Below are 22,164 nucleotides of genomic sequence, written 5' to 3' on the forward strand. Positions count from 1 at the left end.
GTTTCTAATTTCAGCCCCTTCCTGAGTCCAAAGAGCAGGGACAGGCAGTTACTAAACACAGAAGTGAGGGAGACAAGGTTAAACAAGAGAAGCAAAGACAATAGTTGAGGATATAACAGCCCCAGCTGCTCCTGCCAGGATTCTCCGAGCTGTCCTTCAGGAACTAAGGCCTCCCCGCCCGGTGGATGGTGAGACTTACAGACACAGGATGGCAGACTCCAGACTGACTGGAGCCAGAGGCTGAGGACTGAGATTCCTGAAACGTTGAAACGGTTCGCCTCAGACGGGCTCAAACCCACGTGACCAGGACTCGGACCCAGACTAAACCCATGGTCTCCCAACTAAGACTACACAGCTGGTCTCAGGACTCAATGAAGCTCAGGTTCTCTGTGCCTCAGCACAGTGGGAATGCAGTGAGAAGCAAGGTGTTAGGCAGAAATAGGTTTATTAACATAGGACATGTGTAAAAGATACAGTTGTGGTGGGGAGGAAGTTCTGCCCAAGGATTAAGTGGGCTACAACTCTGCCCACTTCCTCTGCCCAGGGGAGGGGCAATGACTGCCCTGTGCAGGGAGACAAGAGACTTACGTCTCTAGCTCCTCCTTTGCGTCTGGCAGGAGACTGACCTTATGAGGGTGAAGTAGGGCTGTCATAGTGACGATTCAAGCCCGCAGAAGGGCGGTGACACTGTTCTTTCACCTGATGGCCTGGATCACTGTTGTTCACCCAGTCGTGTCTGACTCATTGTGACCCCATGGACTGCATGCAGCACACCAGGCTTCCCTGTCCTTCACCATCTCCGAGTTTGCTGAAACTCATGTCCATTCAGTCGGTGATGCCATCCAACCATCTCATCCTCTGTCGCCCTCTTCTCCTGCCTTCAATCTTTCCCAGCATCAGGGTCTTTCCCAATGAGTCAGTTCTTCGCATCAGGTGGCCAAAGTATTGGAGTTTCAGCTTCAGCCTCAGTCCTTCCAATGAATATTCAGGACTGATTTCCTTTAGGACTGACTGCTTTGATCTCCTTGCAGTCCAAGGGACTCTCAAGAGTCTCCTCCAACACCACTGTTTGAAAGCATCAGTTCTTTGGCACTCGGCCTTCTTTATGGCCCAACTCTCACATCCATACACGACTACTGGAAAAACCATAGCTTTGACTATATGGACTTTTTTTGGCAAAGTAATGTCTCTGCTTTTTAAGATGCTGTCTAGGTTGGTTATAGCTTTTCTTCCAAGGAGCAAACGTCTTTTAACTCCATAATTACAGTCACTGTCTGCAGTGATTTTAGAGCTCAAGAAAATAAAAGTGTCACTGTTTCCATTTTTTCCCCATCTATTTGCCATGAAGTGATGGAACCTGATGCCATGATCTTGGTTTTTTGAATGTTGAGTTTTAAGCCATCTTTTTCACTCTTCTCTTTCACCTTCACTGAGAGGCTCTTTAGTTCCTCTTTGCTTTCTGCCATTGTTGAGCTACCAACTTCCCTGGTAGCTCAACTGGTAAAGAATCTGCCTGCAGTGCAGAAGACCTGGGTTCGATCTCTGGGTTGGGAAGATCCCCTGGAGAAGAGAACAGCTACCCACTCTAGTATTCTGGCCTGGAGAAATCCATGGACTGTATAATCCATGGGTTTACAAGAAATGGACAAAACTGAGTGACTCACTTTGTCCAGTGGCCACAGGACTAGAAAAGGTCAGTTTTCATTCCAATACGAAAGAAGGGCAATGCCAAAGAATGTTTAAATTACCACACAATTGCACTCATCTCACATCCTAGCAAAGTAATGCTAGTAGTAATGCTCAAAATTCTCCAAGCCAGGCTTCAATAGTACATGAACCATGAACTTCCAGATGTTCAAGCTGGATTTAGAAAAGGCAGATGAACCAGAGATCAAGTTGCCAACAACCATTGGATCATAGAAAAAGCAAAAGAATTCCAGAAAAACATCTACTTCTGCTTTATTGATTATGCCAAAGCTTTTGACTGCATAGATCACAACAAACTGGAAAATTCTTAAAGAGATGGGAATATCAGACCACGTTACCTGCCTCCTGAGAAATCTGTGTGCAGGTCAAGAAGCAACAGTTAGGACTGGACATGGAATAACAGACTGGTTCAAAATTGGGAAAGGACTACATTAAGGCTGTATGTTGTAACCCTGCTTATTTAACTTATATGCAGAGTACATCATGCGAAATGCCAGGCTGGATGAAGCACAAGTTGGAATCAAGATTGCCGGGAGAAATACCAATAACCTCAGATATACAGATGACACCACCCTTATAGCCGAAAGTGAAGAACTAAAGAGCCTATTGATGAAAGTGAAAGAGGAGAGGGAAAAAGCTGGCTCAAAACTCAACATTCAGAAAACTAAGATCATGGCATGCAGTCCCATCACTTCATGGCAAGTAGATGGGGAAACAATGGAAACAGTGACACTTTTATTTTCTTGGGCTCCAAAATCACTGCAGATGGTGACTGCAGCCATTATCCGTGTATAATGCAGACACAGGATGAACAGTGCGGGAGAGAAGAAGCCAAAGGGCAGAGAAAATTTTTTATGTTTACATTTTGTTTGTCTTCCCATAAAATGTGAATTTTATTTCATACTTCTAAACTTAGTACTACTTTCCTAGGAGGTATTCCCAGATGTGGTTCCCAGTATCAGTGGCCTATCCTGGGCTCTGGATCCACAAGAAAAAATGAAACCACAAGCCTGATTTCAGCCCCTCCCCAGCCTCCAGGCCCACCCAACCTAGGAGGGCTTGGAGCAGCTGCCAGGCCTGTGCAGGGTACTGTGGGGGTCCTGGACATGACACCTCTGTGTCTCCATTTCTTTTATTACAGGAAACAGCTTTCACTCAGCCTCCATGACCTTCCCTGAGTTTCAATGGCAGATTCAAGTAGTTGTTCTTTAGGGAAGGGAGGGGATGTGAGAACAGGTAGAAAAAACAGTCAAGGGCAGTCTTAGGGCAGGGTCCTGCTTTCCCATCAGCAGACAGACACATCTATATCTTTGAGCTCTGCTGCAGGCACTGAAGTTTCTCCAAGTGGAGAAGTTAACTGTTAATGACAGCGTGCTCCCGACAAGCATGGAGACCCCAGACCAGCTGGACCTGAAGTTTGATGGCGTTGACTCCTGCTTACCTTACGAACTTATTAGAAGAATGTCGACAAGCTGATCATACCCTCTTTGGATAATTAATATAAAACTTGTCACTATCTTCCCCAGGTGGTTTTGAAGACAGGGGCCCGCTGTGTACCTCTTTGCTGGCAAAGCAATAAAGCTGTCCATTTCTTCTTGCTCTTGTTGTTTAGTCGCTAAATTGTCTCCAACTCTTTGGCACCCCATGAACTGTAACCCACTAGGCTCCTCTGTCCATGGAATTTCCCAAGCAAAAATACTGGAGTAGGTTGCCATTTCCTACTCCAGGGGAGCTTCTTGACCAAGGAATTGAACCTGTGTCTCTGGCTTGGCAGGTGGATTCTTTATCACTGAGCCCCCTGGGAAGCCCAATCCTTTTCTACTTCACCCAAAACTCTTTCACCGAGATTGGATTCCACACCAGAGTACAGAGAAGGTGAGATTTCGGCCTCAAGGAGAGGACTTGTATCCTGGGTGCCCCTGCCCTCAGGACGGCCGGGGGGCGAGGGGGGGCGAGGGGCGGCGACCCAGACCCAGGCCCGCATGCCCAGGGCCCCTTCTCATTGTCTCTTGAGGCGGCGGCTCAGACGCAGAGTCTCAGGAGTCCAGGTCTCTCTGAGACTCCGCTCGACCGTGGCCTGAAGCCTCAGTCTTAACCGCTTGATGATCGCCGACCCTCACTCCAGTTCCCGCTGCAAACGACAGAGGAGGGAAGTGAGTCGGCGCGCCGTCGGGGACCGCGCCGCCCTGGGTGTGCTTCACTCGCGGGGCGCTCCGCCGCGGGCACGGATCAGTCTGGGGAACTAGTCGCTCCCACGCCCCGGAAGCGCCCCGCTACAGGGGGTGCACGCTCCGGGAATCACGGCCCCCAGGGACCGGGCATGGAGGCGGGCGCGCCTCTCCGGGGATCACCGCTCGGGGGTTCATCGCTCCCTAGAAACCATCCAGGGGCTGCATCACCAGAAGGATGTACGTAGCTCCGGCATAACCGCGTCTGGGAGCATACCGCCCGGGGGACTCATCGCTTCGGGAAGCCGCCCCGGGGCACATCGCCCGGGGTGCGTACAGCTCCTGAGGCGCAGCTCCGGGGACCGGGGGCCGGGGGCCGGGGGCCGTGTCGGGGGCGGGGCGGCCCTCCGGGGCACCGGGCAGCCCTCCGGGGGGCGGGGCGCCGTGTCGGGGGCGGGGCCCCGCCGGGGCCAGCGCGCAGGTCCGCCCTCCCGTGCCGCGTCCGGATTGGCTGCGGCCGGGGGCGGGGCCCGCGGGGCATTGTGGGCCCCCCGCTCGCTCCGCCGCTCGCCATGTCGGGCTCCCCGGTGAAGCGGCAGAGGATGGAGAACGCGCTGGACCAGCTCAAGCAGTTCACCACAGTGGTGGCCGACACGGGCGACTTCCACGGTGAGGCCGCGCTGGCCCCCGAGCTCAGGGGGCGGGCCGGACAGCAGTGAGGGACTTCGGGCGCGCGGGGCTCCGGCCGGCCTGGCGGTGTGGGGGAGCAGGGGAGGGCCCGGGAGCGCGGGCGCGCGGCTGAGGGGCGCCCTGGAGTCGCAAACCACTTGTGGTTACAGGGGCAGTTTCGTTGCGCGAATGTTGAGCAGGAATATGAGTTAGTTCTGGGCCCAGAGAGACCAGACACTGCGAATGACACCCCCTGCTTGTGAAACCCCGTGTTGCACACACTTTCCACCCCTGCCCAGGGCACAGCTGTGCACGCTGGTGACCGTGGCCGGGTGCGGGCCAGTTAGACGTTCGCCGCCTGGGACCAAGGAGCCCCCGGGGGTAAAACCCCACTCACTGCAGGGAGGCAGGCAAAGCTTGCCCCAGGTTTAGGTTTTCCTGGCTTGACTCACCTTCCTGGGAGGGAACTGGGGGGCTTGGCCTTCCCATCCTCTGCAGCACAAACCCAGACCGGGTGAGCCTCCATTCAGATCTGCTGGGAACCATGAAGGTTGTCAGAGAAATAGTGAAATGCTCCGTGGCTGGGAGTGCTCCGGGGCACACGGTAGGGAAGGGACTTCCTCGTTTCTGCTTTCTCATGGTGACTTGAGAAACAGGCTTTATTTCCTCTTTGGTAAGAATAAGACTCTTATCTCACAGAGCTGAGGAAAATGAGTAAGCATGTTTGGCTGCTTAAATATAAACGTTGGAGACGGTGATGGGCTTGAGTCCAACCTGTACATTAAACCAGCTGACAGAAGGTTCCCTCCTGGTCAGAGCTGGGGTCCCTGGAAAATTCCAGCTCCCGCTGACCTGCGAGGTCACTGGCCTCTTTCCACCCCTCCCACCCTGGTCCAGGCCCCTGGCAATGACCTCACCAGGATAGAGGGTCTGGGAAAGTGGCTGCACATCTTTCTGCTCCTTTTTGGTTTTTGTTTTTGGCTACACTGGGTCTCTGTTGTCGCAGGGGCTTTTCTCTGGTTGCGGCATGCGGGGGCTGCACTCCAGCTGTAGTGGAGGGCCTCTCACTGTGCGTGGTCTCTCTTGTGGAGCATGGAGTTTCAGGCTCAGGGGCTTGGTACTAATGGCTTGAGGCTCAGTAGTTGAGGTGCACCAGGCTTAGTTGCCCCGGGGCATGTGGGATCTTCCGGGCCCAAGGATCGAACTCATGTCCCCTGCATTGGCAGGCAGATTCTTAACCACTGCATCACCGGGGAAGTTGTTTGCTCCTTCTTAGTGTGAAGTATTTCCCATCTTTGCTGAGTCAATGAAGCCCTGGTCTGTATTGTTTTCCTGTTGGGTTTCACTGGGCAGCAGCTGCAGGCTGGCTGGTCTTAGGGTTAACTCTAACGCTTAAGTTCTGTCAGTGTAGGCCCAGCATGTCTGGAGGAGTCTTGGGGAATGTTTGCTTTATTTTCTCCTCTTTAGAAATATTTAAACTCAAGTGCTGACATTTAAGATTGCTAAGTGAATGTTAACGACTTTGTTTAAAAACACGTTTATTGATGATGTGTACATCACATGTGTGTGTTTGTCTCTTTGTGACCCCATGGACTGCAGCCCACCAAGCTCCTTTGTGGAATACTGGAGCAGGTAGCCATTCCCTTCTCCAGGGGATCTTCCCAACCCAGAGATCTAACCTGTGTCTCCTGCATTGTAGACAGATTACTTACCAACTGAGCTACCAGGGAAGCCCATATATATCTAAATCTTACATAGTTGTAAATTCAGTTTTACGGTCGCTTTATGGACTGAAGGGTCTTGCCTTTGGGGTATCACAAGGCTCTTTGAAAATAAGTCAAAGCTGTAGATGCTCTTCTCAGCACCATGCCCCATGCCAGGTTTTGTATTCTGTTTAAGGGTCCCTGGAGCCTGAAGCCCATCTGTTGACCCCAGATTTTGTTTTTAGTTTTGTTAAAAGTCAGCTTTATCTAGGTACTATCTTCAGCGCATTACACTGGGTTTCAACACATCTGTGTAAGCTCCACTCCAGAGCATGCTTTCTTAACTTGTTATTTTGAAATAATTAATAGACTCCAGGAAGTTGCAGAATTAGCCCACAGGGTCCCACGAATCCTTCTGCCGTCACTCCCCCGGGTGTTCTGTGTGGCCGTGGTGTGACAGCAGAACGGGGCACTTGGTACCAGCACGGTGCTGTGAACAGGCTGCAGGCCGGCCCTGTGTTCACTGGTTTCCAGCTGCGCAGAGGAGGGGTCGTCCAGGACAGTTAGGATACAGCTGTTCTCAGCCCCTGAGAGCCATCCCCCTTCCCTGTTTTCCATCTCTGTACTTTTGTCATCAGAAGATACTTTGAAAATGCTAACTTGCCAAATCAACTTACGGAACCGGCTAATCCTGGAAGCTGAGTTTTGATGAACTTGAGCTCAGCACTGCCCTGTGACAGCCGGGGCCTCGAGACTCCTTGGAATTCCCACCTGGTTATCGAGAAGGAACACGTGTGTTAAAAGAGAATAGTTTGAAGACCCGTGTCCAGCCCCTCTGCGGCTGACCTGGGCGCCAGCACCTCCGGACGCTGCCAGTCTCCTCCTGGCCGCCTCCCTCCTTGCTCCTTGGCGCTGGCCAGCTCTCGGCTCTTGGCACAGCCGCTCGCTGGCTTAGCCTCCAGGTTTCCTCGCTGCATGCAGCTGCCTCTTGGCCAGCCTTCCTGCATGAAGTGCGGTCATGCCCTACTTGGCTCTGTTCCTGTGTTTAGGGCTTGCAGGGGTCGTCTCAGGTTTCTGGGTGGAAGCGGGCACTCCACTGACCCCTGCTTCCCACAATTACTTCCCAGCCATCGACGAGTACAAGCCCCAGGATGCCACCACCAACCCGTCCCTGATCCTGGCTGCGGCACAGATGCCCACCTACCAGGAGCTGGTGGAGGAGGCCATTGCTTACGGCAGGAAGCTGGGCGGGTGAGTGCGGGGCCGTGGCTGCCAGCCGGGTCTGCTTGCTTCCCGCCCCTGAGGCGGGTTCTCCAGTGTTTTAGGCTCCGGGAAGGAAAGCTGTCTGCTTTCTTGCGGGCATCACCCATTGTGAGTTTTGGTGGCAGGAGCGTGTGGACAGCACCCCAGAAGTCCTTCCCCCGTTTGTAGTCAGTGTCCTCAGCCCTGGCAGCCGTGGAGCTGCTTTCTGGCATTTTGTTACCTTCTAATAGTTTTGTTGGAGTGAGAGTCACTGTCTCAGTGAGCAGTCCAGTTCATTCTGATGCGTTCACGTGTACAGTGGTGCAGCCACAGTCCAGTCCGAGAATGTTATCGCCTCCTGGAATGTTCTCTAGTGCCTCCGCCTGCGACCAGACTGGCTCGTCTCTCCATATACTCGCCTTTGCTGGATATCATGTTAAATGTTCATCTGGGTGGTACTGCTCAGCTGAGAGTGGGCTCGCAGGGAACAGTGGCCCCTGGCAGGAGCTGTGCTGGGCTGGCCTGTCCCTCTCTGGCACCCGGCTGCTGAGGCCAGCCGTGTGCAGGGGTGGCAGTCACGCCCTGGGCCTGCCCTGCCCCCCGACCGTGCACCCCGTGCTGGCGGCTCCCCTCACTTCTCGATGCTCCTGGAACTGGTGACCGTGCCCTCAGTGGTCACCAGACTGGCCCTGCTCTCAGGCCAGAGATGCTTCCAGTCCATCCTGGAGCCACGCTGTGCACCTTACTCACCCGCCCAGGCAGCGTCAGAGCGGTTGGGGAGAGTGTTTTGTTCAAGCCCGCAAAGACGACAGGGCTCAGCTTGACGGAAGGAAACACTGGGGATGAAGGTGGGCTTGGTCGCACAGTGGGAACGCGCTCGGTGCCCTCACTGGTCGCGTCAGAGTGGGGAGGAGGGTGGCTGCGCTCAAGTTCCATCCCTGGTCGGGGAACTGAGTTGTCCTGTGAGATGTGTGGTGTTGCCAAAATTTAAAAAAAAAATGGAGAAAATGGTAAGTTTTCTGCTATGTGTGTTTTATCATCACTTTAAAAGTTTTTTAAGAAAAACAGACGGTGGGAAAATAATTTGGGGAGCAAGTAAGAAGTTTTGTAGAATCCTGTGCATTTAAACCTAACAAGCTTCTAACCTAATTTTTTCCCTTGGAATTTCAGGTCACAAGAGGAACAGATTACAAATGCTATTGATAAACTTTTTGTGTTGTTTGGGGCAGAAATACTGAAGAAAATTCCAGGCCGCGTATCCACGGAAGTGGACGCAAGGTAAGGACGCAGGGCTGACGGGTGGGGGGTCAGGAGCAGCAGCCGCTGTTGTTCGCGGCTCCCCACACGGCCACGCGCTGCTCTGGGCACCTGGTCTCCGCCCTGCGTCTGCGTCGGCCCCCTCAGCCGCTGCAAGCCGGGCACCCCGTCCCCCGCAGGCTCTCCTTTGACAAGGACGCGATGGTGGCCCGCGCCCGGCGCCTCATCGAGCTGTACAAGGAGGCCGGGATCAGCAAGGAGCGGATCCTGATAAAGCTGTCTTCCACCTGGGAAGGAATTCAGGCTGGAAAGTAAGTGTCCTGTGAGTGGGGAGCTGCTGGGGCCTCTGCCCGTCCCGGGTGGGCCTCTGGGGCAGCGGGCCTGTGCGGTGCTGCCAGCAGAGGACAGAGTGGGAGTCGGCTCCCCCCAAGCACGCTGGGTGCGGAGGAGGCAGGCGGGCGTGGGCAGGACGCTGCCCTGGCGCCCAGGCTTGGCTGTCCTGGGAGCGCCCGTCCACCCCCACGGGTCCCTGTGTTATTACGGCCCCGCAGCCTTCTGCCTCAGTGCTTCCGAGGGACGGGATCGCGCCGCACGTGGCCTTCGTGTGTGGCTTCCCTTGCTTGGCTCGTGTTCCAGGTTCACGTGCGCCACGCCTGTGCTGGAGCTGCGTCCTCCTTAGGGAGGTCTCCGTGTGTGTGTACAGCGCACCTTCCAAGCACATCCTCCTGGGGCACACGCTGCCTTTGTCGGGTGGGGTTGCTGGCTCGGTGCTCGTGGCAGTGGCCACCGAGGCGGCCCTGTGCCCCCGAGGCTGTGCTTCTGGACCGCTGCCCTGCGGCCCGGCAGCAGGGCGCCTCTGAAACCGTCTGCTGGGACAGGAACTCGGCTGGCAGATGGTAGAGCGTGGCCAGGCCCCCTTCTCGTGGCTGGCCCTGACGTGTCATCTGGGGGACAGGCTTTCTGCAGGCTGACCCGGAGGGCAGGTGGGGGCCGTGGGGCCGGTGAGGCTGTGGGATTGAGGCAGGATGGTGCTGTGGTTGGAGCCGACTCCGTGATCTCCAGCCCAGAGATTCCTTTTTTTTTTTTTTGGCTGTGCTGGGTCTTCACGGCTGCCTGGCTTTTCTCCAGGTGGGAGGGTGGGGGCTTCTCATTGTGGCGGCTCCTCTTGTTGCGGAGCACAGGCTCCGGTGCTCCAGGCATGTGGGATCTTCCCGGACAAGGGACTGAACCCATGTCTCCTGCACTGGCCCAGCGCAGAGGTTCTGTGACGAGGGGAGGACTGTGTCTGCAGCTTTCAGGGGACTTCTCGCCTTGGTCCCTGTTCTGAAATGTGGGTTTGATGAGGTTTGGTCGCCACAAGCCACTGGCCTGAGCTCATGCTGGTGAACGTTCCAGAATTACTCACGAGGGTGGAGCGACCCCATCCCTGCCCCTCAGGGACTGACTCACAGGCGCGCCCCGTCCCCACAGGGAGCTGGAGGAGCAGCACGGCATCCGGTGCAACATGACGCTGCTCTTCTCCTTCGCCCAGGCTGTGGCCTGCGCCGAGGCCGGCGTGACGCTCATCTCGCCCTTCGTGGGCCGCATCCTCGACTGGCACGTGGCCAACACGGACAAGAAGTCCTACGAGCCCCAGGAGGACCCCGGTGAGTGGGGCAGGGGGTGCCTCATCCTGCGCTCTCGGGGGGCCCCAGGACTGAGGGTTGGGCGGCACGGATGGCAGCTCCGGTGTGTGTCCCCAGGAGTGAAGAGCGTCACCAAGATCTACAACTATTACAAGAAGTTCGGCTACAAAACCATCGTCATGGGCGCCTCCTTCCGCAACACGGGAGAAATCAAGGCCCTGGCCGGCTGTGACTTCCTCACCATCTCACCCCAGCTCCTGGGGGAGCTGCTCAAGGACCACAGCAAGCTGACGCCCATGCTCTCAGCCAAAGCAGGTAAGACCGCCGCCTCCCGCCTTCCGCCAGCCTAGGGCCCCACGGGAACCGGTGCCTTGCTCTCTTGAGGCTGTGGAACCTGGAGCCTCGGGGCGGGCTGCCTCTACCCGGCACTGGGCCTTGTTGGGCGAGGGCGGCTCTGAGCCCACAGCCCGGGCATGTGCTCCGCAGCCCAGGCCAGTGACCTGGAGAAGATCCAGCTGGACGAGAAGGCCTTCCGCTGGCTGCACAACGAGGACCGCATGGCTGTGGAGAAGCTCTCTGACGGGATCCGCAGGTTTGCTGCGGACGCGGTGAAGCTGGAGCGTATGTTGAGGGTGAGCGCCGGGGCCACGGTTGGGACGGGCATGTGGGCAGGAGGGGCCAGGGGGCGGGAGGGCCCAGGGTGGCAGGCCTGGCCAAGGGCAGGGTTGGGGGCAGAGGGCAAGCCTGGTGGGCGCACCAGCTCACACCACTCATCTCCAGGAACGGATGTTCAGCACAGAGAATGGAAAATAGCGCCGCACCTGAGGCTGGACCACGGATCTGTGCGTCTCTGAATTGGGGCCTAATTGCACATGCTTTGTGATGAATCTTGGATTTTTTTTTACTAATTGGAGTGGGGACGAATCATAGATTTCTGATTTTATGTAAAATTCTGCTCAGCGCATTAAAGCCCTTTCTTTTCCTTCTTGTCTGTCTCCTTCCTGGGGCCTGATGAAGGTGGGGTTAGGTCAGCAGCCCCATGGGGACCCCCAGTCAATGGTGACAGCCCCTTGCCTGCTGCTGGGCACTGACCAGAGGGCCTTGACTCTGAAGGCGGGGACCCCCAGCCTTCTAGGCTGTGCCTATGGAGCTGGGCAGGGCGTTGCTGCCCTGCCAGACGGCCTGCTGTGGGGACAGCCGGCGCCCCCCGCCCAACACAACTTCCTTGGGCCCAGGTTCCTTTGGGGGTGGTGGCGCCACCTTGTGGGGACAGCGTGACGTGTACGGGCCTCAGCTTCCACCCCTCAGACCCGAGCAGCGGGTGCAGACGCTTCGCTGCACCATTTGGACTTTGCAACAGGTGTGCTGCGCTGTGAGCGCTTGGCGGGGGGAGGTGATGAGGGGTCCACGAGGGAGCCCCTTCCACTCCAGCCCAAGTTCCTGGAACACTGAAGGGGGTCAGGGGAGGGAACGCAGGGTTGGGGGGATGGCCCAAGAGCAGGAGGGGGTGGTTGGGTGTCCAGGTCTGCACCAGGGGGGCCAGGTGTTGGGGCGGGCCTGCGGGACACACTTCGGGTCTGGATGTGCCCACTCCCCTCCATGGGGGCCCTGCCAGGCCAGGCCTGTTCCCCACAGCTCCCTGCAGGGAAGCGGGGCCCCTGGGAGTGTGGCTCTGGAGCTGCCTCTGGCCGCCCTCCCCAGAAGCAGGAGCAGTGCTGGGTGGGCAGGGCTCAGGGCAGGCGCCACGTGGGCTACGCTGCCTGGGCGGGGCTTCTCCCAGCCCCCCGCGACTGCCTCGCCAGTTTGGGTCAGAGGGCCGCGGCTTCCTGCAAGCCTCCAGCAACCCCAGACTCCCTGCGCTGAGCTGGTCAACAGGCTGTGTCCTAGGAGGAGGTGGAAGTCGCTCACCATGCCGCCTGGCCCGGGGCCTCAGCGCAGACAGCGGATACAGCTGACACGTGAAGGCCACCTGCTCACGGGCCTGACCCCCTGCAGCCAGCGCCGTGGGACACCCTGGTCCCCCGACCTGGCCCCGTGCCCTCCCACTAACGGCCAGTCCACTGTCACTCTCCTGGATATCTCACCTGGTTTTCTTCACTGAGCATGATATGAATACTGTCCATTAACAGGAACACTCCTTTTATGGAAGCTACGACTCATCGAAAAGAACCACCACAGACGTCCACACACCTTTTTCGTGGACTTGGAGCTCAGGGTCTGTTTTCAACACTGAGCATGTGGAAAATACTAGGGGCCTCTTTCTGGGTCCTAGGCCACCTCCCCCCCACCCCAGTGCCCTGGGCCTGGAGACCCGGCCACACGGGGCCAGCGAGGAGGGCTAGGGAGGGCTGGGGAGGGCCCTGCCCCGCAGAGCCTGCCCAGGTCAGGTACGGACACTCAGAAGATGCCCCTAAAAGGTCATCATTTTTCTTTTTTATTTGCGTTACCATTTTAATAAATGCTTTTGTCCAGCCAGGTCCATCACCAGCTGGTGCCGCACACGGGATGGCTGGTGAGGGGGCCCAGGCCCAGGGTGCGTAGGCCAACAGGCATCTGGAGCTGCGGGCACAGAGGGGCGCGTGGAGGGCCACGGCCTGGTCTGCGGCGCCTGGCCGCCTCCCTCCTCCTCCCTTCCGAGGGGCTGGCCAGGGCAGAGCTAGGCTAAGAGGTGACACACATGGGGCGGGGCAGCTCCGGGGCTCAGCTGTGAGCCACAGGCCGGGCGGGCACCCTGAGGACGCTGGAGAGTGCCCAGAGGCTGCACTGGAGTCTGCTGGCTGGACAGCCACCTGGCAACCCAGGACCGTCCGCCACCCCAGGATGGCCGGCCACACTCCAAGAGGAGCTCACGCCACGTCCACCTGGAAGCAGGCGTGGCCGTCAGGACCTGGACACCACTCGGCAGGCGGCCGTGTGCTGTACCCACGAGCCTTTCTCCTAACATCAGAAGGGACATGGAAACGCCGCAGCGTCCACCTGAGTCTACCCTGGCCTTACATGGGGTCACCATCGGGTCTGAGACCATGCACCAGGCCAGTGTCCGCCCCCACCAAGGCCCAAAGGGGTGGGGACACCACAGGGAGGCCTGGGAAGACCCTCAGCACAGGAGCGGAACCCCAGGGTCCTGGCCAGCAATCGCCCCAGCTTCCCGGAAGGCTCTGCGTCCCCCCAGGACTGTGCCCCGGGGCCGGCGGGCAGCCCGCTTGCCTCCCCTCCCCACCCCACCCCAGGGAGACCCACCACGGTCAGCGGCACGGCCCATCCCCCAAGGCTGACCCCGTCAGGGCGGATCCTCAGAGCCCCCCAGCAGTTACGCCAGGGGCCAGGCAGGCCGGGTGTCATGACGCAGGGTCTCGGGGGACACCCAGGACATCTGGAGTTGGCGGCATCTGCTCGGGGCCTGGTTCAGGGCCTCGTCACTTCCTGCGGGGTAGACACCAGTTCAGACAAAGAGGCTGGGCACCAGGTGGGGTCCCACCGCCGCCTGCCGCGGCCCCTCACCGGCTGCCGCAGAGGAAGAGCAGGTTCTGCACGGCCGGGACGGTGGAGCTGGCGTTCTGCCCGGTGACCAGGTGGCGGTCCAGCACCACATGCACGGCGTCAGGCTCGCTGGCTGCAGGAGACCCCGAGCGCCGGGACCTCAGGCCGCGTGCAGGGCGGCCCCCGAGACCCCGCCGCCCCCACCCCGCCATCCCAGTTGGGGCTCCCACAGCCCTCTAGACGCTCAGCCCAGCCGCTCACCACTGAAGCAGGCCCCTGCGTCCTTCACGAAGTCCTCCACGACCAGGGGCAGGTGGGCGAAACCTGGTGCCCGGACGAGCTCGTACACAGAGGGCTGTGGCGCAGGGGCAGTGCCCAGGGTCAGCGGGCCGTGCCCCCCCCAGACTGCCCGTGGGGAGGGGTCCACAGCAGGGGTGAAGCTTCCCAGGTCCTCCCCGGCATCAGGACACGGGGCCACCACCAAAGTCCAAGCAGGTGAGCTCAGGGTCGAGGGTCGGGCACAGAGCCCGACAAGGGGGGCCACAGTGCCCCCAGAGGATCCCCCCCAGGACCCGCAAGCAGTCACCCACTCATCGGGCACAGAACAAGGCCCCAAGGGGCCCCCGCTCCAAGCCCCCTGCTCTGAGCTGGGGTCTGAGCCCTGACCAGGCCAACAACTGCTGGCCCCCAGGGGCCTCGTCCCCCCCCCCCCCAGGGGCCCCACCCCGCGGCTCCTGCACCGCCACCCCACCCATGCGCACTCACCCCGGTGACGCTGTAGCCTTGGAACACCCAGGACCTGTCCTCGCTGGTGGCGCAGCAGAGGGCGGCCACCCCGTGGCCCACAGCACAGATGGGCTCTGCAAGCAGGGCCAGCACCGGCTTGACGCCGAAGCCACCCTGGCCCCACCGACACCCCCACCTCCCCGGCCCTCCCAGACAAGACTGGGGTTTGTTCAGAGCTTGGATCCCCTCAAGGGGTTCAGGGGCCAAGAGCCAGGCTTGGCGGGAGGAAGGCGGCTGCTGTCCACCCCTCACATGGGCGCACCGTCGCTGCCCATCAGAGGCGCCTGACCCGGCCTCTGGGCAGCGCCTGGAGCCCCCTCCTCCGAATGCAGTGGCGGGGGGGACCCCGGCCCTCTGCTCAACCCCAGGCCCCTGGCTCCAAGCACCCCTCTGAGAGGGCAACCTGGCACAAGTGCGTTCCCACGGCCGAGTGCCCAGACAAGCACTGCCCGTGGAGGCCCCGTTTCCGCCAACAAAGGACGCTTTGTGCAGCCCTGGGTTTGCCCGCTGGTCCCGATGCCAGGCCAGGGCAGTGTGCCACGTCCTCTTGGAGCAGACACGTCTCCTCAGAGCAGTTTTCCCAGCCCCCTGCCCCACCGCCACCCACAGACCCCACCAGGAACCAAACCAGCATCCTGCCTGCCCACCTTGCAGGGGGCGGGGTTCCCAGCCCACAGCCCCGGAGGGAACCAGGCCGAGGGAGGGGCAGTGGTGGAAGGGATGCCGCACCTTTGTGTGTGTGTGCGCGTCACACACGCGTGCATACACGCATGTGCGTCACACACGCGTGTATACACGCTGAGTAAACCTGTCCACTCACTGGTCAGGACCATGGCGCTCCACACTGACCCCAGGCGGCTCCTGAAATGACTCGGCATTCCCACCAAAAACCTGAACCCCAACGAGGCCCACGAACACCACCTCCCACACCCCCACCAGACACTCCTCCCTGTTAGCGGGGTCCCCTCTCCCATGAATCTCATACCGCCCCCCAAGCCCAGGCCTGGGGCCACCTACTGCTCTCGGAGTGGAAGTGCTGCAGGATGCGAGCCAGGGACCCACTGCTGGCCAGGTCCACCAGGGCCCCGGGGCAGCTGGGGATGAGGAGGGCATGGTAGCGGGCACCTGGGGGACCACAGCCCGGTCAGTCACAGATGACGAGGCCAGCAGCTGGCTCCTCTCTGCTGCTGCCGGCCAGCTGCCAGCCCCACCAGCTAAGGCTCCCGAGACCCGCCAACCACCTGCCTGCCCGCCAGCTCCCTCCGCTGCTGGGAGCTCTGGCCAGCGGATGGGACATGGCCCGGATGGTCACGGTGCTCTGTGGCAAGCCCCTGAATGCTCCAGGAACACGGGTGCCTAGTTTGCGGTCAGGACCCAGCGGGAACTGCACCCCCAAGGCCCTCCCAGGCTCCGCACCGTCAATGGACTCCAGCTTGGCGGGGCTGGCGTAGGCTTTGAGGCGGAAGTCCTGCACCCAGCGTGTATTGCTGTCGTTCACGTCGACAAAGTCCATGGTCTTCCCCTGTGGGAGCCCAGAGGCCAAGGGTCAGCACCTCACCCCCTGCTTCTTGCACATGGAGGCTCCAGAAAACTCTGACAAGGGCTGGGACTGCTGGCAGCCACTCGGGACAAAGGCACCGTCAGCCCAGCCCCTCGGCCCCTGCTGGCCGCAGTCCCCGCCTGTAAACTGGAAGCAGGTGTCCCAGGCTCCTCTGGGGGGACTCTCAGGGCAGTGTCCCCAGGGTCCCGGCCCCTTGGGTCCCCCCAGGGATGATGTCACTATCCTGGAGACAAGGGGGACTGGACTCACCCCGGGGGTGGCCACTTGCAGGTTGAAGGCAGCGCTGGCCAGCGTGAAGCAGTGGAGGAAGGACGGGGCTGACACGCCTGCAAGGAGACGCAGCCCGCTGGGTTCGGGGCTTCTCCCAGCCTCGACCACCCTGGGGAGCAGCCCTTCACCCCACCTCACCCAGGGCCCATTCCGCACATGGCTGGGGGCAGCAGTTGTAGCTTCCTGACCCCCTCATCCCCCGAAGGGGGTCTCTCTCTCCCCCAGCCTGACCACTACAGGCGTTTTCCAGAAGGCAAACCCAAGTGTGAGGTTCCCTAACACTCCATCACCAGGGACTGACACCCCCACACACCCACCGATTTCAGCCAGAGGGGGGCAGTGATAGAGGCCTGCGGCTCTGGAGCATGGGCCGTGGCCTCTGTCCGCAGGGAAGGGGGGTGCATGCAGGATGGGGCGGCGGGCCCCTTCCCTCATGGAGCTGCTGGCTCCTGTGCCCCACCCTCTTCTCTGCGACCAGGGAGAAGAAGGCTCCCGGTTGGGGCTGAGACCCCATCACAGACACCTGCTTCTGAAGTCACGGGATCTGCATCCTTCCGCCTTTACTTTAATCAGGGGACTCCACCCCTAAACCTCACCTCGGACCTCATCTCTCTATCAGTACCTGCACACTGTACATAGTCTGCACATCTGGCAAAGGCAGTCTCCCCAATTCTGCCCGGTTCCTCCAGCCCCCTCTACCCCACCGACTTTGGCCCAGAGCCCCCTGAAGGGCCTACTCATCCTGCCCACAGAGCCATGCCCCCAACCCATGTCCTCAACATCCCTCCCGGGGGTCACACCCAGGCCGGCGCGACCCCTCCTCACCATTACCCTGCTCCCAGCAGTCACCCACGACTCCAGGACTGAACCCCACTCTCAGTGGCTCAGCCTTGACCTCTCCACGGGGTCTGGGTGCCCCTCAGTGTCTCCGTTCTGGGGAAAAGCTCAGGGGCCCCGCCTGGGGCTCAGCACACTGCGACTCCGTGACCCGCTGTCCTTGCTTTCTCGCCCACTTGGGCAGCAGCTGAAGTCAGGCCGGAGGCAGGCTCCAGAGCAGGACCTTGGGACCCGCCTGAGCGCCCCGGCTCCCCGCCGAGCGATCTCCTCGCGGAGGCCGAGGCGCCGGGCGCCCCGCCCGCCGGCCCTGAGCACCCGAGGCCTCGGCCGAGAAGCGGCGCTCGTGGCGCGGGGCCCGGCCGCCCGGCTCCCCTCGTACTTTCACCCGGACACAGCCGGGGGGCGCGGCCCGCGAACCGCAGGGCTCCGGAACAGTCCCCCACCGCGTCCCCGGGCGGCGGCCGGGCGCACTGGCCAGCCCGCAGCGAGCGCCACCGCGGGCCGCTCTCCACCGAAGCCCGGCTCGGGCGGGAGCGCTCGCGGTCCCGACCCCGCCCTCGCGGGCCTCACCTTCCGCGGCGCCGCTGGCCACGAGGAGGCAGGCGGGCCGGCTCGAGAGCCGCTCGGACGCCATGGCGGGTCTGCGGGGGGCCAGCAAGACTGCGCGTGCGCGGGGCGGCGGGGCGCGTGCACGGGCGGCGGGGCGCGCGTCCGGGCGCGGTGACGCGCCGCGCGGCCTAGGGGCGGGGCTGAGCGTCTCTGGCCCCGCCTCCCACCTCGAGTCCGGGTCCGATTCCGGGTCAAGTCCGCCGCCCGCCGCGAGCCGTCGGGCGCGTTCCCGGACCGCGTCCGCGGTCGTGGCCGCCGGGGTCCGCAGAGAGGTCTGAGCTGGGCCGCTGGACCGCAGCTGCACGGAGCAGACTCCTAGCCCGACCACCGCTCGCGGTCGGGAACATGGTTCCTGCCCCTTCCGAAACCCAGGTCGGGGCCGCGGGCCAGCCTGCAAGGAATGGGTTCCGCGTGGCATTTGGCAGCTTGTAGGACGTGGCAGCGGTGGTAGCATGCGGCCTCCCCGTCCAGAAGCCTCATTCTGGGTCTGGCAGTGGTGTGCCTGTCAGTGTCGGCCCCTGAGTCCAGTGGGGAGGACACCCACAAGATGACCTGTCAGGGCGATTGAGGTGTCCCCTGGGTGGGCTGGGAGCCTCACCCCTTCCTGAGCGGGTTCTCATACCAGGGAGGGCTCCTACCCTCACGTGGGAGGGGGCAGCGGTGAGGAGGCGCCTGTTACTGAGGCCCGGCCCTGAGGCCAACACCTGGGCCGGGTGGCTCACTGCACCTGGGCATGATGGTGGGCGCTGCAGGAGGAGTGACGGGCAGGTGTCTGCTCCTCTGAGGGCAGGCGCAGGACCAGAAGGGCCAGCAGCCCAGCCCAGGCCAGGTGACTGTCTCCTGGTCCATCCCTCAGTCTAGAAGCGAGAAGAAGGGGCTCCCCCTTCAGAGCCCCCCGCCCCATCCTGTTGAGCCCCCTCCCACAGTCTTTGCCCCGGGTCACACCTGAGGTGTCAGCTCACCTGCCTCCCCCTGGGCAGCACCTACACGCTATGCAAGTTCCTGATCATCGGACAGTGAATGCCCAGTGGAGCAGGAGGCAGGGGAGGCCTGGGGGCCGGGCTCTGCTACTGGGGCGTGGCGCGGTTGAACCTGGGCTCCTGCAGTTATTTGGGCCCCTGAGGCACAGAGTACCTGGGGACCAGAGGTCATTTAAGTTTTCCTGCAGCAGCGTTTCATTCCTGTCCCCAGAACCTGCTTGCCCTGGACGCCAAGAACAGGTGACTGGGAGGCCACTTCTGGGGGACTTTCTGCCCAGTGGGGCTGGCCAGTGCCTCAGGTCTCCTCTGCTGTCTCCCCTGGCAACTTCCTCTTTTCAAAGTATATCTGAGCCTTTCCCTGGGAGCCATTTCACTTCCTATTTCTATCTCCTGAATGCTGGAACCCACCTCTCTGCCCATCAAACTCCTAACCATCCCTCAAAGCCCATGGGCACCAAGGCACTGTCTACCCAGTACTCCCTTTCTGAGAACACCCCATGCAAGGACTGCCCTGAGTGCCCCTTTATCTCAGTCGGCCTGCTGGGTGGACCTCCCATCTAGGTACTTGGGATTGAGGCTCTCTCAGGGAGGGTGTGTCATGGGCAGCCCAACTTCCCAGACAGGCAGCAGAGGGGCCCAGGTCCCGGGCCAGGAAGCATCCCTCTCCCCATCAGGGCTCAAGTTTCTTAGCTCTGGGCTCTCTTTTGGCCGAGGTTGGGCTGGGAGGCATCCATAGACTTAGATCCCAAGTACCTGTGTGTTGTGCTGCAACGGCCCCTAAACCTAGGCCTGCCGAGGCCATTGCTGCCGGCTGGGCACAGGGTCCCTGCACCTTGAGCAGAAGCATCGGCAGGACTGTTGAGAACGCGCAGACGCTGGTTCCACTGCTGCCCCCAGGCTGACAGTGCCTGGCCAGCAGCTGTCAGGCAGTGGCGTTTTGTGGCCTGGAGTGGGGTGATGCGACAGGGAGGCAGGCCCTGCCCCAGTCTGGCCTATCCCAGGGCCAAGGACATCAGGACAGGGAGCGACAGAGGCCTGGGGGGTCCAGAGGAGCGTCTGAAGGGGATTTCCCGCAAACACACCTCCAGATCCCACAGAGCTGGACGGGGCGCCAGCGTGGGTCCCAGGGGCGTCTCCCGAGCGCTCTCTGCAACACAGCAGGTGTGCGCTGCCCTCCAGCCAGGACAGGGGCTGCTCTCGGGGTGCAGGTGGCGGCATGGGGCTCTTGTCTGCTCAGTGGCCCTCTGATAGCCAGCACGGCTCCATGGGCTGAAGGCCCCAGACAGAAGCACAGGCAGGGCGGTGTCAGTCACTGGGATGCCAGGAGCCTCTGCCTGCCTCGCCCTGTTACCTCCCTGAGGGCAGGGAGCTGTGGCCAGGGCGGGGCTAAAGGCCCTGGAGTCCAGGCCCCACTCGGCATCCATGGGAGGGTCCAGAGCAGCGGGTCACCGGCCAGCTCTGCCCTCCCCAGGCCTCCGCCACTCTGCCCTGGTGGAGGAAAAGAGGTTCTGGAGGCCCCTACCTGGCCTGAAGCACTGGACTGCCCCTCCCCCGGGTGCACCAAGAATGAGGTCCCAGGTGGGTCCCCAGAAGGGAGCTGCACACTCTTGGGGGAGGAGAGGGTGCTAGAGAGGAAAGCAAATTGGACTCCCACACACACCTTCTGCATCCCCGTACAGTGACCCCACGTGTGACCCAGCTTACCCTGGCGGCCCTGCCACGGGGCCTCTGGCCCTAGACATGCTGCTACTGTCTGAGTTCTCCTGGCTTTCAGATGTCCTTGTAAGCCTGCATGGGGTTTACAGTGTGAACTTCTTATATACTGAGTACTTTTTATACCTGGTATTTTGTTTAGACCTCAAAAGTGGTACTGTAGTAAAGGTCATTGAAGTCAGCCAGGGCTTCCCTGGCGACTCAGCTAGTAAAGATCCACCTGCATTGCAGGAGACCTGAGTTCGATCCCTGGATTGGGAAGATCTCCTGGAGAAGGGGAAGGCTACCCGCTTCAGTATTCTGGCCTGGAGATTTCCATGGACTATATAGTCCATGGGGTTGCAAGGAGGACACAACTGAGTGACTTTCATTTTCACTGGGCGTCCCCAAGAGGTTTCATTTTTCATCATTTTGGAAGCATCCCTACCTTCCTAAAGCTTAGGCATGCTATGAACCAGAAACTGAGGGGCTTCCCTGGTGGCCCAGTGGCGAGAATCCACCTCGCGACACAGGGGATGCCGGTTTGGTTGCTGGTCTGGGAAGACCACACGTCACGCGGCAACTAAGCCCGCAAGCCACAGCTACTGAGACCCTCATGGGCTGGGAACTGTGCTCAGATACAAGAGAAGCCGCTGCAACTGGAAGCCCGCTCACCACAGCGAAGAGAGCAGCTCCCACTCACCGCAACTAGAGAAATCCCACGCACAGCAGCAAAGACCCAGCACAGCCATAAACACATAAATAATTGTTTTAAAAAAAGCTGAGCCTCAGAACCCTCATGGCACCCTGGGGACCTCAGCTGCCCCATTCTAACATTCCCTGGAAGGGGCCACCAGTAACTGAGCATGCGTGGAAATTCAGAAGAAATAAGGGAAGAAGAGAAACATAGCATCCCTGAAGCTGAGATGCTGTTTCTTTTAGTGAAAATGAAAATCACTCAGCTGTGTCCTCTTTGTGACCCCATGGACTTCCATGGGATTCTCCAGGCGAAATACTGTGTAGCCTTTCTCTTCTCCAGGGGATCTTCCCCAGCCAGGGATTGAACACCAGGTCCCCCGCATTGCAGATGGAAGCCAGAGAAGATTACAAACTAGTATCACAAAAGTACAGTGTGGCCTTGAGGCAGGTGCTGGCAGTGTGCAAAGTGGCAGCAGGAGCCAGTCACCTAGGGGCTGAGGGGGACCCTGCACGGCCTGAGCCTGGCCCGAATCCTCTCTGGGGGGAGAGGAATACCACGAGCTCCTCGGCTTAGTCCCCACGGAACCTAGGTTCAGATGGCTTAAAGGCCTCGCTGTGAGTAAATGCCAAGAGTGTTAGATTAGAAAAGATTCCAGAAGGTTAGACAGTAAAGGGATCAACGGTTATGCGTGATAACTTGAGATCTGGGAACTTCTAGACACAGGAAACAGATGCAAGCCAGCCACTGAATACAGATAAGTGCCATTTGGCAAAGGCTTGGAATATGAGACACATAAAGAAATGCACGCAGGAGCGCCCTGTGGTCCAGTGGTTAGAGCTCTGCGCTTTCACTGCCTCGGCCAGGGTTCAATCCTTGTC

At 60.0% G+C, this 22,164-nt stretch overlaps 2 protein-coding genes across 6 annotated transcripts; one reads left to right on the forward strand and one right to left on the reverse strand.

Annotated features, from left to right (window-relative positions):
* Window positions 1–4,386: 4,386 nt before the first annotated feature.
* Window positions 4,387–11,356, forward strand: TALDO1 (transaldolase 1). Of its 2 annotated transcripts, XM_043922709.1 has the most exons (8): window positions 4,387–4,544; window positions 7,375–7,498; window positions 8,660–8,767; window positions 8,926–9,057; window positions 10,217–10,392; window positions 10,489–10,686; window positions 10,858–11,003; window positions 11,152–11,356. In XM_043922709.1, the coding sequence occupies exons 1-8, from the start codon at window positions 4,448–4,450 to the stop codon at window positions 11,182–11,184; spliced, it is 1,014 nt and encodes a 337-aa protein (XP_043778644.1). In that variant the 5' UTR covers window positions 4,387–4,447; the 3' UTR covers window positions 11,185–11,356. The 2 variants fall into 2 exon arrangements, with proteins under 2 accessions (XP_043778644.1, XP_043778640.1); XM_043922705.1 differs by having other exon boundaries at window positions 10,858–11,356.
* A 1,443-nt stretch (window positions 11,357–12,799) lies between these two features.
* GATD1 (glutamine amidotransferase class 1 domain containing 1) lies at window positions 12,800–18,032 on the reverse strand. 4 transcript variants are annotated; one of them, XR_006344597.1, is made up of 9 exons: window positions 17,876–18,032; window positions 16,448–16,524; window positions 16,054–16,159; window positions 15,655–15,762; window positions 14,617–14,711; window positions 14,113–14,206; window positions 13,873–13,984; window positions 13,648–13,794; window positions 12,800–12,930 (listed from the first exon to the last, which is right to left on the reverse strand). XR_006344597.1 is itself a non-coding variant. In XM_043922721.1 (8 exons), the coding sequence occupies exons 1-8, from the start codon at window positions 17,937–17,939 to the stop codon at window positions 13,788–13,790; spliced, it is 663 nt and encodes a 220-aa protein (XP_043778656.1). In that variant the 5' UTR covers window positions 17,940–18,032; the 3' UTR covers window positions 12,800–13,787. The 4 variants fall into 4 exon arrangements, 2 of the variants coding, with proteins under 2 accessions (XP_043778656.1, XP_043778665.1); XR_006344595.1 differs by having other exon boundaries at window positions 12,800–13,232; XM_043922721.1 differs by having other exon boundaries at window positions 12,800–13,794.
* Window positions 18,033–22,164: the final 4,132 nt, after the last annotated feature.

This window comes from Cervus elaphus, chromosome 2 (assembly GCF_910594005.1).
Source record: "Cervus elaphus chromosome 2, mCerEla1.1, whole genome shotgun sequence".
NCBI lineage: Eukaryota > Metazoa > Chordata > Mammalia > Artiodactyla > Cervidae > Cervus > Cervus elaphus.

Excerpts from the sequence above, each read along its gene's own strand:
- TALDO1 (XM_043922705.1), top strand. The coding sequence starts at position 4,448 with ATGTCGGGCTCCCCGGTGAAGCGGCAGAGGATGGAGAACGCGCTGGAC. Across the intron at positions 9,058-10,216 it reads GAAGGAATTCAGGCTGGAAA|GGAGCTGGAGGAGCAGCACG; the intron begins GTAAGTGTCCTG and ends CCGTCCCCACAG. Across the intron at positions 10,687-10,857 it reads CATGCTCTCAGCCAAAGCAG|CCCAGGCCAGTGACCTGGAG; the intron begins GTAAGACCGCCG and ends TGTGCTCCGCAG.
- GATD1 (XM_043922721.1), bottom strand. The coding sequence starts at position 17,939 with ATGGCGTCCGAGCGGCTCTCGAGCCGGCCCGCCTGCCTCCTCGTGGCC. Across the intron at positions 16,160-16,447 it reads TGCAAGTGGCCACCCCCGGG|GGGAAGACCATGGACTTTGT; the intron begins GTGAGTCCAGTC and ends GGGCTCCCACAG. Across the intron at positions 13,985-14,112 it reads CGCAGGGGCCTGCTTCAGTG|CCAGCGAGCCTGACGCCGTG; the intron begins GTGAGCGGCTGG and ends GGTCTCCTGCAG.